Below are 17,401 nucleotides of genomic sequence, written 5' to 3'. Positions count from 1 at the left end.
TCCTGATCTGCAACAATGAGTTCAAGGGGTGGAGCCCAGTAGCCCAGTTGGCAGAAATCTGTTATAGGAATTGCCAAATCATAGAAAGGACTACAACTGTGAAATGTCCTTTGGACTTGGAGCATCCACCACTGCTTGAATTTTCTCAGCACGCTTGTGTAATTCTTGTGCAGGAACAGTGTGACCACAGTACGTGGTGCTTGATTTAAAGAATTCATACTTTTCATGTTCTGAACCTATAATGTAATCTTTTTCATGCTGTCTTTTGGCATCCTCACCAGTAACAATGATGTCATCCAGGTGACAATAGGCACCTGGGCAGCCCTGCAGCACCTGGCCCATTGCTCCTGCCAGAATGCAAGTGCAGATGCTACACCAGAAATAAGCTTATTAGAGCAATTAAGCCAATGTGAGTGTTTATGGTGAGGAACACTTTGGGCACTTCTATCTCCATCTGTAGGCAGGCCTCAGCTAAGTCCATTTTGATGAAGTCCTTTTTCCAGAAGAGTTTGCAAAGATACCCTTTCACTTCGGAAGAGGGTATTGATCTGCTTTCAGTATTGGGTTGATGGTGACCTTAAAATCACCACAGACCCTGACAAACCCACCCTTCTTGGCTACTGGGACCACTGGTGTTGTCCATGGGCTTCACTCACCCTTGGAAAGAATTCCTTAAGCCTCCATGTGATCTAGCTCACTGGCTACGTTATTACAGATGGTATAAGGAACTGGACAAGCTTTGTAAAACTTGGGTGTAGCATTTTCATTTTACAATTTTTACTCTTGATACATTTGAGGTTTCCAGTGACATCCTTGAACAAAGCTGTGACATCATCCAGTACCTTTTCTTAATTTGCTTTCAGTTGACACTATTGCAGGGGATGTGAAATGTAAAAGATGGATGAATCTCTGATCAAGTTGTAGTTGTCTCAGCAAATTATGGCCTTATAATGCTGGCCCTCCTGCCTTTACCACATACAAGCCCAATGAGGCTTGTTGGTTGTTGTATTTCACTGTTACAAATGTCATCGCAAAAGAATTACCTTTTCTCCAGTATAAGTTCCTCATTGGATATTAGCATACTTCCGTTCAGTATCTTTGAAATGCCATTCAAGCTCATTTTATGGAACGACTGAAATAATTCCATTTTAATTAATTTGCCGTTCACTTCTAGTGTGAGCCACATTGCTTGTCTCCTGTTAGTTTTCACATTGTACACGTTTGTAAATGTCAAGGCTACCTCGTCCTGTGTCACTTTCATCACTATCAGATTGTTCATCAACCGCATGCAAACTGGTGCTCTTTTTGAAACTGCAATTTGACTTTCTATCTTATTCTCCTCCCTGGGCAGACCATTTATTTTTGTCTGTCCAACATGCATTTTGTTGCATTTTCTGCAGGTTTCTCCTTTAAATCGGCATTGGTGTGGATTATGTGAACCCCTGCCGCAACAGTACACAATTTGTTCGGCCAGGAATGGTATCATAATTTGTTTGGCCAAGCAGGTCTCTGTTTAGATGTTGCAATTGTGTTTGCAATCACTTTCATTCCTAACTGCAACCCAATTTAGTTTCTGGTTGCTGCTTCCATTGATAAAGTTGCTTCAACTGTATCAATGATAGCTGATGAGAAACAAGTGCCAGTTTTGCTGAGTGTGATGGATGGATACAGTTTGCTTAGAGGTTTGACTGCTCCAATCAAACCAACTCAAATAAACTTTGCTGATATCATGAAAGTATTGCAGAAGTGTTTTGAACCAAAATCATTGTTTTTACAGAACGCTTCAGGTTTTGAAAGGGAAATCAAAAGGCGAGGGAATTCTTTTCAAACAGGAGTGCTTAGTCAAGCAATATATTTACAATATTACTCAAATATTACTGGAATATTGAATACGCACTGCTCACCTGGCTGTAGTTCTATTCCCAGTGTATAGGCAGAGACCAGTGTTAAGGACCAGGAAGTTATGGTCAAAGGAGGCAGAGGAGCACTTACAGGTCTGCTTAGAGTTGGTGGACTGGACAATATTCATGGATTCATCTTTGAATCTGAATGAATATACCATAGTTTTCACCGACTTCATCGAGACCTGTGCGGCTGAGTGTATGGCTTTGAGAACATACTGGACATATTGACATATTCAAACTAAAAGTCAGGAGACTCATAGCCTGCTGAGGGCTAGATCTGTGGTATTCAAGACTGGTGATCCAGAACTATACAAGAAGTCCAGGTACGACCTATGGAAGGCTATTTTAAAAGAAACAATTACGATTGAGGTTAGGTATGGAATCGGATGCCTGTCAGCTCTGGCAGGGGTTGCAGGCTATTACTTCTTACGAAGTGAAGCTTAACATCATGAATGGCCGTGATGCTTCACTCCCAGATGAGCTCAGTGCCATCTATGCACGCTTTGAAAGGAAGAATAAAACTACACCTGTGCGAATCCCTGCAACATCTGAATGTTCTGTGATCTCTGCCTCGGAGGCAGACATCAGAACATCTTTCAAGAGGGTAAACCCTTGAAAGGCATCAAGCTCTGATGGTAGGACTCTGAAAACTTGTGTCAATCAACCAATGGGAGTGTTCAAAGACACTTACGATCTCTCACTGTTACAGCCGGAGGTTTCCATCTGCTTCAAACGGGCAACACTTCTACCAATGCCCAAGAAGAGCAAGGTGAGCTGCCTCATTGATTTTCGCTCAGGTGCACTCACATATACTGTGATGCAGTACTTTAAGATGTTGGTCATGGCTAGGATCAATTCCCATCTAAGTAAGGACCAGACCAGCTGCAGTTTCCCTAATGCCGTAATAGGTGTACACCAGTTGCAATCTCACTGGTTCTCCACTAGTAATAGTGGACACTAGTAATACCTACATCAAGCTACTGTTTATAGATTACAACTCAGCATTCAACATAATCATACTTTCAATTCCCTTCAAAAAGCTCCAAATCCTGGCCCTCTGCACCCCGGTCTGCAACTGAATCCTTGACTTCCTCACTGGAAAACCATAGGTCTGTGCAGACTGGAAATAACATCTCCTCCTCGCAGACAATCAACACTGATGCACCTCAAGGATGTGTGCTTAGCTCACTGCTCTACTTGCTCTACACCCACAGCTGTGCAGCTCAAATGTCATCTATAAATTTCAGATGGTGACAAAGAGGCATACAGGGGTGAGATAGATCAGCTGGTTGAGGGGTGTTGCATCAACAACTCTGCACTCAATGTCAGTAAGACCAAGGAATTGATTGTGGACTTCAGAAAGGTTAAGTAGAGGAAATACACACCAGTTCTCATCAAGGGATCAGCAGTGGAATAGATGAGCAATTTCAAGTTTCTGAGTGTCAATATCTCTGATGGTATATCCTGGACCCAATGTATTGATGCGATTACAAAGAAGACACAGCAGTGGCTATATTTCATATGGAGTTTGAGGAAGTGTGTCGCCAAAGGCTCTCGAAAACTTCTGCAGAAGCTATGTGGAGAGCATTCTAATTGGTTGTTTTTCTGGAATGGAGGAGGATCAGAAAAAGCTGCAGGAAATTGCAAACTCAGCCAGCTACATCATGGGTACACGCCTCCCCAGCATCCAGGACTCCTTCAAAAAGTGATGCCTTGGAAAGGTGGCTTCTGTCATTGAGGACTCTCACTACCCAGCACATGCCCTCTTCTTATTGCTACGATCAAAAGGAGGAGGTAAAGGAGCCCAAAGACCCATACGCAATTTTCAAGAACAGCTTCTTCCCCTTTCCTGTCAAATTTCTGAATGAACACTACCTCAGTTTTTTTCCTTCTCTTTTCGCACTACTTATTTAATTTTTTATATATACTTTATAGTATTGTTATTATTACTATTTGTAAGGCAATATACTGCTGCTACAACGCAACAAATTTCATGACGTATTCCAATGATATTAAACCTGATTCTGATTCTGACACAACAGGTAATTTGGAAAAGCCAATTCATCATAAATTTTTGAGTGCTAAGCTAACAATTCTGAACTTTCACCAATCTCCACTAAGAAGGAAACAGTGTCTGTACCCAAATCTTTATCAATATCATGGAGACATACCATCCCCACTGTCATCTTTTATAAACCTACTGACTCTTGTGTGGCTATCCTGACTATACTCCTTATCACCCTGCCAATTGTAAAAATGTTATTCCCTTTTCCCAGTTCTGCCATACTTTCCAGAGCATCAGAGATATCCTACTTCTTCAAAGAACAGGATTTCCCTCCCTCTACCATTGATATTGCCCTCACCGTATCTCCTCTCTTTCCCAGACATCTACCTTCGCTTTCCATTTTCCCGTCACCTTAATAATTCCTCTTGTCCTTACCTATCACTCCGTGACCCTTGCAGCCGGTTTATCATTCTCTGCAACTTCTGCCATCTCTAACAGGATCCTACCACCAAAACACATCTTTACCCCCCCATCCCCCCATCCACACACACACACACACACACACACACACACACACACACACACACAAAACTCTTTGCATTTAGCAGGGATTGCACTGTCCGTGATTCCTTTGTCCATTCATCCCTCACCACTGATTTCCCTCCTGGCATTAATGCTTGCAAGCGGAAGAAGTGCTATTCCTGCCCATTCATCACCCCCATCACCACCATACAGGGCCCCAAAAAGTTCTTCTAGGTGATGGAGGAGATTCACCTCTGTGTCTGTTGGAGTCATCTACTGTATCCGGTGCTCTTGGTGTGACCTCTATATTTGTGAGACCTGAAGTAGATCGGGGGATTTGCTCCATCTTCAACAAGCAAGATTTCCCTATGGCCAACCATTTTGATTCCCATTCCCATTCCAACATGTCAGTCCATGGCCTCCACTACTGCCACAATGAGGCCTTTCTCAGAGCAACACTTCATATTTTGCCTGGGTAGCTTCCAACCTGATGACATGAACATCAATTTATCTAACTTCTGCTAAATTTTCCACCCTCCCCTTTCTCTCTTTTTAGATTTCCCCTTCAGACTGCCCTCTTACCTCTACTTTTTTTCACCTGCCTATCATCCCCCTCTGTTGCCCCTCCTCCATCCCTTTCTCCCATGATCCAGTCACCTCTTCTATCATATTCCTTCTTCAGCCCTTTACCTTTTCTACTTGTCACCTCCCAGCTTCTCACTTCATCCCTCCTCCCTCGAACAATCCCCCCTCACCTCGCTTCATCTATCACCTGTCAGCTTATACTTCTTCCCTTCCCCACACCGTCTTATTCTGGTTTCTACCCTGTTCCTTTCCAGTCCTTAAAGAAGAGTCTCAGCTGAAACATTGGCTTTTTATTCATTTCCACAGATGCTGCCTGACAGTTTGAGTTCTTCCAGCACCTTGTGTGTTTCGCTGGGTTTTCCAGCATCTACAGAAACTCTCGTGTTTATCAATATTGTACTTGATTGGCAACCCAACCGTTATAAAAAAGAGGTCTGAATTTATTTAAATCCCTTCATTTCCATTTCATATATTACAATATGCTTTAAAGCATTATTCAAAGTGTAGCTATATAAATGGACCTTGCATAACTTGCTTTACTCTTATAGCATGTATAAATTGTATTGAATCAGCTTATTACAGTGCAATTACATTTTACCTGTTCGTACCTTGTATATCCTTTATGAATTATAATCCAAACTTGCATTTGGCATGTAATCAGCATAAACTAATCATTCACAGATCACTTTTCTTTAGTTCCTTACTCACAAAATACATAGAATATTATATGCTTCTGGCATATGTGTAATTAAAATATAATTTAAAATGAACCTATACAATGGATGTCTTCAGATTTACAACTTGCAGTTAGGCTCCAAGTTATATCGATTTGAGTGCCATTAACTATTCAAGTTCACAAGTTGTGTGAACATGCAGTATGCAGTAGGTTCTGTAGCAAAAATGTTAATATGTTTCAATTGAATGAGCTAATATTTTCACTTGTTATTGGACTACTGTAGGAGACAGGATTATGCTACAATATTTCTAGTTCAACCATTTGCTGCTTGGTGACGTATTTGCCTTTTGAGCACACTGAGTGGTATTAAGACTCTATTGTCCCGAGGAGCAAGAAAGAAAAATGAGACCAATTTTAAGCATTTTTAAATTGCCAAAATGGTTTATTAGCAGTGCGTTCTAGTTTACTATTTAATGTACTTAGAGAAGTTAAGTAGCACAACAAATTGAAATCCTTTGTTTTATTCAGTAATTACACGGAGGAATATGGGAAACATTTTTTCTCATTAATAACATAATGAATGCTACCAAAACTGGAGTTTTTTCATTGTGTAATCATACTCTGAAGAGAGGTTATTTACTTTCTAAAAAGTTTAGTTAGTAATACAGTGCAAAGCAGGCCTTTCTGGTCCACCAACCCTGCACCGGCCAGCAACTCACCTATTTAACCCTCTGCCAATCACAGGACAATTTACAATAACCGATTCGCGTACGAACTGGAATATCTTTGGACTGTGGGAGGAAACCCATGTGGAGGATGTACAAACTCCTTACAGAGGATGCTGGAATTGAACTCTTAACTTTGATGCCCCAAGCTGTAATAGTATTGCATTAACTACTACACTACCATGAAGCCCCACGCCTCGCGTAAAAGACAAGAGGCAGCCAAACCACAATCAACATGTAATGATAGAATTTGATCATGAAAAAAACATGTAGTATTTTTTAGAGCCTGGAATGCCACGGTGTTGTCCATCTTTAAGTATTACAGATTTATTTAAGTAGAATAATATCTACAGCTTGGCTGAATAAGAAAACTTTATCCATTTTGGAATGCCTATAAAATTTCAAATAAAACTTACAATTTCAATAACTGTTGTGTAAGATGAACCTATGCCCAGTGATGTCAAGTTGACAGAATGACAAACTTGGGCAGCCTGTTCATTTCAATTTCAATGTACTGTAAGAGCTAACTGCATTCTTCATTGCCTGGACACATCAGAAGGGGTTAATATGGTAGCACCTAGCTCCAGTTAAAACTGGTTAATGTCTGTATATGCCTCTTCTGAGGGAGTAGCAATGTGGCTAAATCAGATATTGAAAGTGACTTTGACCTAGAAAGCATTGAGTAATAGTACAAGTGGGAAAGGTCAAACCTAATTTTAAGACGATTGGAAGAAAGTGTGGGGGCGGGGGGGGAGGTGGATGTTCGAGGCAAGTTGTTTTACACAGAGAGTGGTGGGTGTGTGGGTCTCCTGCGGGGGTGCTTCACGCACTGCCTCTACCAGCGACAGTGGGCTGAAGGAACTACGGTGTGCTGTAGTATTCCCATGTTCTATGTTAGTGATTCCTGCACTAAATATCTTCATAAAAGTAGTGCAAAATTCGAACAAATTTCTGCATGGGCTCAAGCAACCCACCCATTCCCCTATCCAGAATGCTGTGGTAGCAGGTAATTCTGGAGCTAAATGCTAGGATTCATGCCATAGCGACTTAGATTTCAGTGACTTTGCACAAATAGAACATGTCACGGTACAGCACAAGAACAGTCCCTTTGGCCCACAATCTTTTAGCAAACCAGTTAAATTAGTAATCAAATAGCGAACTAAACTAATCCATTCTGCCTTCACAATGTCAATATCCTTCCATTCCCCTCACGTTCGTGCGCCTTTCTAAACGTTTCTTAGAAGTCCCTAATGTATCAGCCTTTACCACCACCCTAGTCAGCACATTCCAGGCACCTACCAATATCTGTGTTATTAAAAGTAACAAAAAGATCCTACCCCTCAGATCTCCTTTGAACTTGCCTCCTCTCACCTTAAATGCATTCCCTTTGCTATTAGACATTTCAACCCTGAGAAAAAGATACTGTCTGTTTATTCTATCTAAGCCTCTCATAATCTTATAAACCTCTAACAGATCTCTCCTCAGCTTTCGCTGCTCCAGAGAAAACAACCCAAGTTTCTCCATCCTCTCATTATAGCACATGCCCTCTAATCCAGGCAACATCATGATAAATCTCTTCTACACCCTCTCCAAAACCTTGACATTCTTCCTATAATGGGGTGTCATCTGCAATACTCCAAATGTGACCTAAGTAGATTTTTGCAAAGCTGCAACATAACTTCCTGACTTTAGAACTCAATGCCTCAACTAATAAAGGCAAGCATGCTATAAACAACAGGAATTCTGCAGATGCTGGAAATTCAAGCCACACACATCAAAGTTGCTGCTGAACGCAGCAGGCCAAGCAGCATCTGTAGGAAGAGGTGCAGTCGATGTTTCAGGCCGAGACCCTTCGTCCTGACGTAGGGTCTCGGCCTGAAACGTCGACTGCACCTCTTCCTACAGATGCTGCTTGGCCTGCTGCGTTCACCAGCAACTTTGATGTGTGAAGCATGCTATAAGCCTCCTTAACCACCCAATCAACCTGTGTAGATACTTTCAAACAGCTATGAACTTGGACTTCCAAGATCCCTCTGCTCATTAATAACTTTTAAGGACCTTATACTCTCTCTTAACATTTGAGCTATCAAGATGCAACACTTCATATTTGGCCAAGTTAAACACCATCTGCCATTAATTGCACATATCTGCAATTAATCTGTATCCCACTGTATTCTTTGCCAGTCTTCTATGCAATTCGCACCACCACCAATCTTAGTGTCTCCTGCAAACCTAATAATCCACCCTGCTACGCTTTCATCCAGGTCATTTATATATAATACAATGACAGCAGTATCCCAGTACAGATCCCCGCAGAACACCGTTAGTCAGACCTCCATCTAAAATAAGACACTTTGTCTTCTATGGGCAAGCCAGTACTGAATACACCATGGACCCCATGCATGTTAATCTTCCGGATGAAATGCTTAAGGGGATTTAGGGGGGACGTCTTCACTTCGAGGGTGGTGAGAGTGTGGGACAAGCTGCTAGTGCAAGTGGAAGATGTGTAATCGATTACAACATTCAAGACACGTTTAGGTAAGTACATGGATGGAAGGGGTGGGGAGAGCTATGGTCCAGGTGCAGGACTAGGCAGAATAACTAGGTGTGGACTAGATGGGCCGAAGGACCTGTTTCTATGCTGTAGTATTCTGTGGTTCACTGCACCTTTACACACTTTGCACACGTTTATATTGCCAAGCTTTCACAATATGCCAATGACTTATCCACAACAGCCACATCGCCCAAAGAGTTTGCATGACATTTGAAAACATACTTTCCCCTCCCATGTGTTACACAAACATGGTCAGGCATGCCTAGGTCCTGATAAGGGTCTCGGCCAGAAACATCAGCATTCTTTTCTGCGGGTGTTGCCTGACTTGCTGAGATCATCCTGCATTTTGTGTGTTCCTTTGGATTTCCAGCATCTGCAGAATTTCTCATGTTTATGATTTGATGCCTAGGGATAGGATGTTCATGCTTTTACCCCATGGAGAAGATGGGGCTGGCCATGATTACATTACCCATTTAATTTTCAATCTTCTTCATTTGAAGAAGGCTTTATCCTTGTTAACAATCTTCCTTCCCACATTTTCCCACCCACTGAAGCCTGATTTACAAACTGCAAACCACATAACCATGCAGCTCATATGTAGGGATGGTGAGAAACCAAGTTAACCCCTAACATCTGTTGTTTATAATCAAATATAGAGTAATTAACACCTCAAGTATTCAAATGACCAGAGAGAGACAACAAAAAAGGTGGGTTGTCCCATGCAAAACTCCTTCTTTTGTAAAGTTAGGTGCAGTTGATGACAGGATAATGTCTATGATTATTTTTATGAACTTCAAGAAGAAATTTGACACTGAGTTGCAGCTCAGAAATTAAGTCAAATTATTGACTGCTGGGAAATTGGTACATTGTAGGAAACACAGGAATAATATGCAGGTACTAAAATTGAGAGATTGCAACTAGTGTAATCCCACAAGTCCCATTATTTGCAATAAATACTACAGAAAGCCACATATGAATGGCTCTGTAAGCAACGTAAAGGGAAACATTATATTACCAAGAGATGTGAATAGATTAAGAGTATGAATTGAAGTGATAGGGACACACAAAAAAAATTGTTAATAAGTTTAAGGGAATGCAGCCTTTGTATCAAAAGGAAGGGAGATTGGGAGGAGTGGGGGTGTGGTGGAAGCTATAGCTGTGCAAGACACTGGTTAGCTCAAAGTAGTTCAAGGCACGACAGCTTAGGAGGGCTAGATTGTTTTTGGATGGAGTCCAAAACTTAAATTAACATTTCTGATGGGCAGGGACTCTAGGGTTAGGCAGGGAGACATAGTCTAATAATTAAAGCCAGGTCTTTTGGAAGTGGTTACAAAAACATTTATACAATTAATACTTGCTTCCACAAATGTAATTGACTGTCAGTTACTCTTTCAAATTGATAGTTTGATATATAGTCGGTGACTTGGGAAAAATGAAGATATATAAATTAAGGTCATAGATCAGTCACCATCTCATTAACTGGCTAGGAGGATTAAACAGCCAGTTTATCTTCCTATGTTTTTTTTTGTTGGAATCATACTTGGATATGTATTTCAGTGACACCATTAATAGAATCTGGTTGGCAGATGTCTTTCCAAATGTTTTGGAAAATGCTACTTTGTCACTTCCACTGTCCTCTGATGATCTGAGAAAATTGACGTAATTTGATCAGATAGTCTGTCAGTTATTAAATCTTGATTAAGACAACAGCACAGAAGTTTCTGGCATTTGACGTACATTTTTATACTTATGCCATGATCACAACATATCCACTTAGGTTTTCTGTATTTTCAAATCACCTATGTTAAATTTGACAGGGAAATTATCATGTATACAGGTGTCACAGTACTGACACTTGGAACTCTGCATTTTATGCAGAGATTCAAATATAATGTTATTATTTCCTTACTACACAAAGGTTAGGGAAGAACAAATTAGTCCATCAGAAATCTGTGATGTGCGCATTGGGTAGTATGGTAACAAACACAAAATGCTGGAGTAACTTAGCAGGTCAGGCAGCATTTACAGAGAAGAATAAACAGTCAACGTTTTGAGCCGAGACCCTTCATATAGGTCCTGATGAAGGGTCTCGGCTCAAAGCATTGACTGCTTATTCCTCACCATAAATGCTGCCTGACCTGCGGATTTCCTCCAGCGTGTTGTGTGCGTTACTCTGCATTCCCAGCATCTGCACAATCTCTTGGTGTTTTGGTTAACATGGTGCAGTTTTTCCTTATTGCAGTGTTCCTAACTTTCCCAGTTGTTATTCATTCCTGTTATATCGAACAATAACGAAGTCACCCACAAACCAGGTTGTGGGTTAGGAATTATAGTGCCCACTGCATATTTATTCCTGTTATGTATGTTATAACATTAAAAATGCATGACAAACGTACTATTTTAAAACTAGAAATCCAGACGGATAATTTTTTAGTATTGTCTAAATTAAAGACATCTGCATTGTTCCATCTGCTTCTGTATGTTTCTTCTTTTTAAATGATTATGTCATGCACCCATTGTTGATATGGCTATTGATTAATGAATATTTCACTGTACTGAAAACAGGAACAATGTCAGGAAGCTCAGTAATTTAAATGGTATTGCTCTTTTTTCCTCGCTAAGAAGTACAAATAAAACAAATGTTTGTTGCAAATTTCTTGCAGTCCCCTAAATCATGTTAAACTTTCTATTCTATATTTCCATGGGTAGGAATTCCTTGCCAATGTGGTCATCTTTCTTTCATGTATGTTCAGACAATTTGAGAAGCCAACTTATTTTACCACAGGGCCAATTGAGTCCTTGTACAATGCCAGAAATATGTTTTCTAGAAGAAGTCACACGATAACAATCAGATGGTGAACTTTGGCTGATTTTCACTCTGCTTAGCCTAAGCACTGAAACTAATTCAAACAACCCAGTCATAGACCTGGATGAGATTAGCACACTGAGTGTACAAAACTGATCTAATTATCCAGGACCTCCTGATTTGTGTATCTTATTATTGTAGTTAATGATGGCGTTATCTAATGTTGCCAGAGAAGAGATGCCAGCATTGAATTTGAATAGATACTTTTTCATTGCCGTTAAGTTCAGGGACAGCAAGGTGAAAAAAGTTATTAAACTGGTTAAACAAATTGCTCACAGGCCTTCATGCCGTTGTAATCACAGAAAGTTTTTGAGGATTTAATAGTTGCAAAAACTCTGTAGCCTGTGCAGTATTTTAACTTCACCTGGAGTCAATACTGGATCTAAACCATTGATTTCGGCATAAAATTAGCATTTCTACCTTGCTGTTACACCGAAGCAAAATAAAAGAGAACTTCCACTGATATTATACAAATATCTGACAATTGATGACTTTGGCTAATATTTGCTGTTCTTAACTGAGAGACCAATTGGATTAGTTGCAGTTCTTTACAGGTTTGACTTTTTATGTCTTCAGTCCGATGAACAGAAGAAATGTTCAGCTAAGGAAAAAGGGTTTCCTTGCTTCCTGTACTCAAGTATGTCTCCTAGTGGGTTTCTTAAGGAACTGGTAACATTCTTAGGAATTTTTAAACCTCAAGCATTCAACCTAGCCAAATGCAGGGGGGAGACTGGGGTTAGGGAGAATAATTTGAAAAAAAGATTACAATGAGGTGGATCAATGTTACAGATGAACTGTAATGTCATGGAATAGAGTGCAAGAGCCGCAAGTTGATTAGTTTATTGGTCACAATTATTTGGGCTACTTTTACCCCTTGTAGTTTGCATCTTTATATGCCAGCGCTGTCAGCTTCTTAAGCAGATGTGCTTTATTTTCTACCATCTAACTTAATGATTTACTATTAACATTTCATAATATTCAAAACTAGAAGTAAATTTATTATCAAAAGTGCATATATGTTACTTTATGCCATCTTGAGATTCCTTTTCTTGCAGGAATTTGCAGGAAAAAAATACAATAAAATTGTACATAAAGACTGACAACCATTATGCAAAAGAAGGCAAATTGTGAAAATTAAATAAATATATATATAATAATACCGAGAACATGAGTTGCAAAGAGTCCTTGAAAGTGAGTCTGTAGATAATAGAACCAGTTCAGAGTAATGTGATTGAAGATGTCCATTCCGGTTCAGGAGCCTGATGGTTGTAGGGTGATGACTGTTCCTCAACTTGGTAGTTTGGAACCTAAGGCTTCTATACTTGCTCCCCAGTGGTACTAGCAGGAACTGGGTATGGCCTGGATGGTGGGGGTCTTAGATGATGGATGCTGCTTTTTTGTGGCTTCACTGTATACGAATGTACTCAATAGTAAGGAGGGCTTTTACTGTAATGTTCCAGGCTGTATCAATCACATTCTCTAATCTTTTCCATTCATGGACATTGTTGTTTCCATACCAGGCCATGATGCAACCAGTTAGGATACTCTCCACTGTGCATCTGTAAAAGTTTATTGAAGTTTTGGTGACATGCCGCAAACTTCTAAGAAAGTAAAGGCACTCTCATTCCTTTAGTGATGACACTTGGCGTGCTGGTTCCAGAACAGATCCTCTGACCTGTTAACCAAGGAATTTAAAGCTACTGACCCTCTCCATCATTAATAAATTAATAGTGTTTTTATAAATGGTTTAAATGTTAATGGGTAAAGTATGTTTTACTTAGCTATCAAATCAATTATTTTGTTTCTTTGAAGCAATGTATTTGACTTTGTTGCTGCATTAATAAAGCTCCATTTGGGTTTAAAAGCTATTGCGTTATACTTGTGATCCATCACAAAATCTACAGCTGTTAAAGGCATAACTTATGTTGTTGAGTAATCACATCTCCACCTTGCTGCATTTATAGCAATAACAATACCTGTTTTTCCTAATCTGGCAGAGTTTCAAAAAGCTGTAAACTTAGGAAGGATATTTCTGTAAATCATTCCTTTTTTTAATTAAGGCAATTCTAGAGTTGTTGAAACTTGGTTCTCTTATGACCTTCTCAAAAATCAATCTTTAGACCATGCCAGAATAATGCTCAAGTATAAGTATAATATTATTTAAGCAACTTACATATTGGGAATAACCGTTTCTGAACTGTAATCTAACTTGAGTAAAATCAAAATGTTTTAAAAGGAATGTATTTAGAATGCCAAGTTGTAAAGATACAATGAATTGGCGTGTAAATTATTTTATATTTTATATAACACAATCTGAGGCAAAAGGAATTGTCAGACAAACCCACTTTCCCAGTAATTCACTTTTCAAATGTCCACACATGAAAAACAGATAACTCTAATGATTTTTACTTTGGTCTAAAGTGTTATCTGATATCTCTGTTCCTTGTCAGTTTGAATAAAAGGGATAATTTCTGCAAACGTTTACCAGCTGTCAACTAATACATTAGCAAAACTAAAATATGCTGGTTATGTATCACTAAGAGGTACATATTTTTTAAAAAAAATGAGTACCAGATGTTTTGAGCTCATATAAATGACTTGGGATGGATTGTCAATTTGCTTTATAAAGCCTAGTAAACTTGAAATTGTGCACTCGCTTGATTTGCTAAAGCCTTTAATTGTATCTTTCCAAACTAATTAAAGTATTACTTACAGTAATTGCAGCTGGGATTAACTGTGCCTTTGATTTTGCCCTTTTTATCAATCCTCAGATAAAATTGTGTTCGACAGAAAAGTTTCCGTATTCTTACATCTCCACCTTCCATGTAGTCGTAACTTCTGGTGTGCCGTTCAGGACTGGTGGAACAGTTCACACTTGCAGCTAGTTGGTCTGGAATCATGTCATTGCAAGCGATAGACACATTTCCTGCTAGAAGGATACAATGAAAGTATAGTCTGTACAACAAAATTGGCAGGATCCATGTTTGCATCCATTTGCGCATTATAGTGCACTGCTCTGGGTTCTCATGAATGACATACTGCAATTTAAATTTTGAGTCAGATGAATGCTGTTAGTTTAGGGTCTCAGCTTCTGCCTGGACTCCGTGACCTTGGATCTCTTTTATTTGTGGCATAGCACTTTAGAATGTGTGTAAGTTTTCCTGAGAAAGTTTATGGTGCTGAGCCAGAGTTTCTTCTGAGAGGTGATGCACTGACAATTTCCACTATAAACAATTCAGTTTGTAGTGCTCTTGAATGTCTTGATCTTCTTTGCTATTAGTATTTTCCTTTTGTACAGAGAGGTTTGACGATAATAAAGCTGCAAGCAGAAGTATCACTTAACTTTAACAAGCCATTACAGTCAGCTGTTACAAATAAATTACAAGCATAGCAACAAGCTTGGAGGTGTATACCAATTTTTTTAAAAAAGCTCGTTAGTTGCCAGTTCCTGCTTTAAAAATATGTAAAGCCAAAAAGTAGAATATGTATCTTGTTTTCAAAATGTCTATAATTTTAGTATTTTACATACATAATTTAAAAAGTGTGATGTTTGTAGCATAAAACTAGCTCTACATTACTATTCCACTGGAGTTTTAACTGCTCCGCTAAACCCTGATGCTTAATCAATTCCCCAAGCTTCTGTACACTTGTCATATTGTATGCATTCATTCAAAATTAATCACGACATATTTTATGTGGTAAACCAAATGCTTTCTATGGAACTTCCCATGTTTCCTATACAGAATTTTTGTTTCGCTGTCTAGACTGGCTGGAAGCTTTCACAACTACCTCAATGTCAAATACACATGTTTAATCTAAGCCAGTTTAATTCAAAAAAAATTCTCATGTCAATTGTAGAAATTACATATAACAATAGATGATTTGTGATTAAAAACTTACTTTTGTTTATGTTGAAGACAATTTGTGCACAGAAAATATCCATTGTTTTCTCCACTCACATCATCAGCTTGTGTGTCATTGTGGACTATATCCCAGTCCAGGAAGATTCCAGCAGAATCATAATTGTTTCCATAAATCAAGTGTTAACACGGGAGGGATTTTCTGGGCATCATGAGCCTGTTGTTGTGCAGTTCTGTTCAATAAATGCCTTTCCCTGACCTCACTTGGAAGTAATTAGATCTTAGCCAGTCAGCTGTCAGTTGGCTACACGAACAAAGAAAAAAGTGAGGTTCCCTTTGTCAGATGTCCACATGGTCATCAGAGGGAGCTATGAACTCGGAGAGGGCTTTCTTATTTCCACACGATGTCACTATTCTTTATTCTCTGCTCAGTAATTCCAATCTACTGCAATCATGGGAGAAAAAAATGTGCTCTGTTTCTTTAGATATGTTCCCATCTGCGGGAAAAAAAAACAGAATTCAAGAGCGAGTTAACATAAAACACACATTTTCTTTTATACTCATTGTGTTTTAGGAACTGGATCAGCCACTAAAGATAATTGGGTTGCCTTGTTACAGTAAGTTGAAAAATGTAAAATTTAACCTGTGCTAAAATAATTGAAAATCTTGTTTAAATAGTCTATTATTAATTGCTTTGGTACAATAATTTTAAAATATTTTCCTCTGTCAAGCAATATAGCACCTAAGGAGAGTGAACTATCTCTAGCTGCTCTTTCTAATCAGAATTCTGAGTACTTCATACAATGCCTATTGGCATATTTCCTTGTGGAGGTTTTTAATACAGTGCCTTGAAAAAGTATTCAGCCACCACAACTATTTTCACATTTTACTGTCTTGTTTTCTAAATTTAAAATGTATTGAAGTAGGAGTTTTTGAGCTAATCTAAAAAAAACATTGTTCATCATGTCAAATCAAAAGAAAAATTCCAAATCCTGTCAACGATTTACTAAAAATTAAAAACCAAAATTTTGAGGCTGAAGAAGTATTCATCCCTTAGTAATTACTCTGCTAACTTTCCACAGGTGTACACTGTTCACTACTTTATTAACTTACCCAATTTGTTGATCTAGAAAATTGAAGGATCACCTAATTTCAATGAATTCATAAGAATAAATACTTCCTCCTCTGTAAGGTACAACAGTGCGGTAGGTTTTCAATAGACCAAACCAAAATGAAGACAAGAGCATTTGAGACATCAGAAAAATTATAATAGAAAAGAACAAGTATGGGGAAGGGTACAAGACCATCTCAAAGACACTGAACATACCTTAGAGCTCAGTAAAGTTCGTTGTTAACAATTGGAGAAATATGAAACTGCAGCCACATTGCCTAGATCAGGCCATGTAGAAGAGAGGCAAGGAGAGCATAAGAAAGGTAAAGAAAAAGAATATCCTTGCCCATGAAGACCTGGAAAGTGTGTTAGAAGATACTGTAAACATGTGGAAGAAGGTCTTGTGGTGGGATGAGACCAATGTGGAACTTTTTAGCCTCAGCATTAAGCAGTACATGTGGCATAAATCTGATACTGTGCATCAGCCAGGTAACACTATCCCTAATGTGTGTATGGTGGAGGAAGCACCATGTAATAGGATGTTTATCAGCAGCAGGGACTGGAAATATGATCAGGATTGATGGGAAGATGAC

The 17,401-nt window shown here is 39.1% G+C and overlaps 1 protein-coding gene across 1 annotated transcript in view; it reads right to left on the bottom strand.

Moving 5' to 3' along the window:
- Positions 1–14,839, bottom strand: part of fgf7 (fibroblast growth factor 7) — a 65,741-nt gene extending 50,902 nt beyond the window's left edge. The window contains exon 1 of the mRNA XM_063066529.1: positions 14,551–14,839. Coding sequence (XP_062922599.1) covers positions 14,551–14,839 — 289 coding nt within the window. The remainder of the gene's footprint in view (positions 1–14,550) is intronic.
- Between the last annotated feature and the right edge of the window lie 2,562 nt (positions 14,840–17,401).

The sequence above is a fragment of the Mobula hypostoma genome, chromosome 13 (genome assembly GCF_963921235.1).
Source record: "Mobula hypostoma chromosome 13, sMobHyp1.1, whole genome shotgun sequence".
NCBI lineage: Eukaryota > Metazoa > Chordata > Chondrichthyes > Myliobatiformes > Myliobatidae > Mobula > Mobula hypostoma.
Note: the sequence above shows the minus strand (reverse complement) of the source record. Positions and strands in the feature narration are given on the sequence as shown.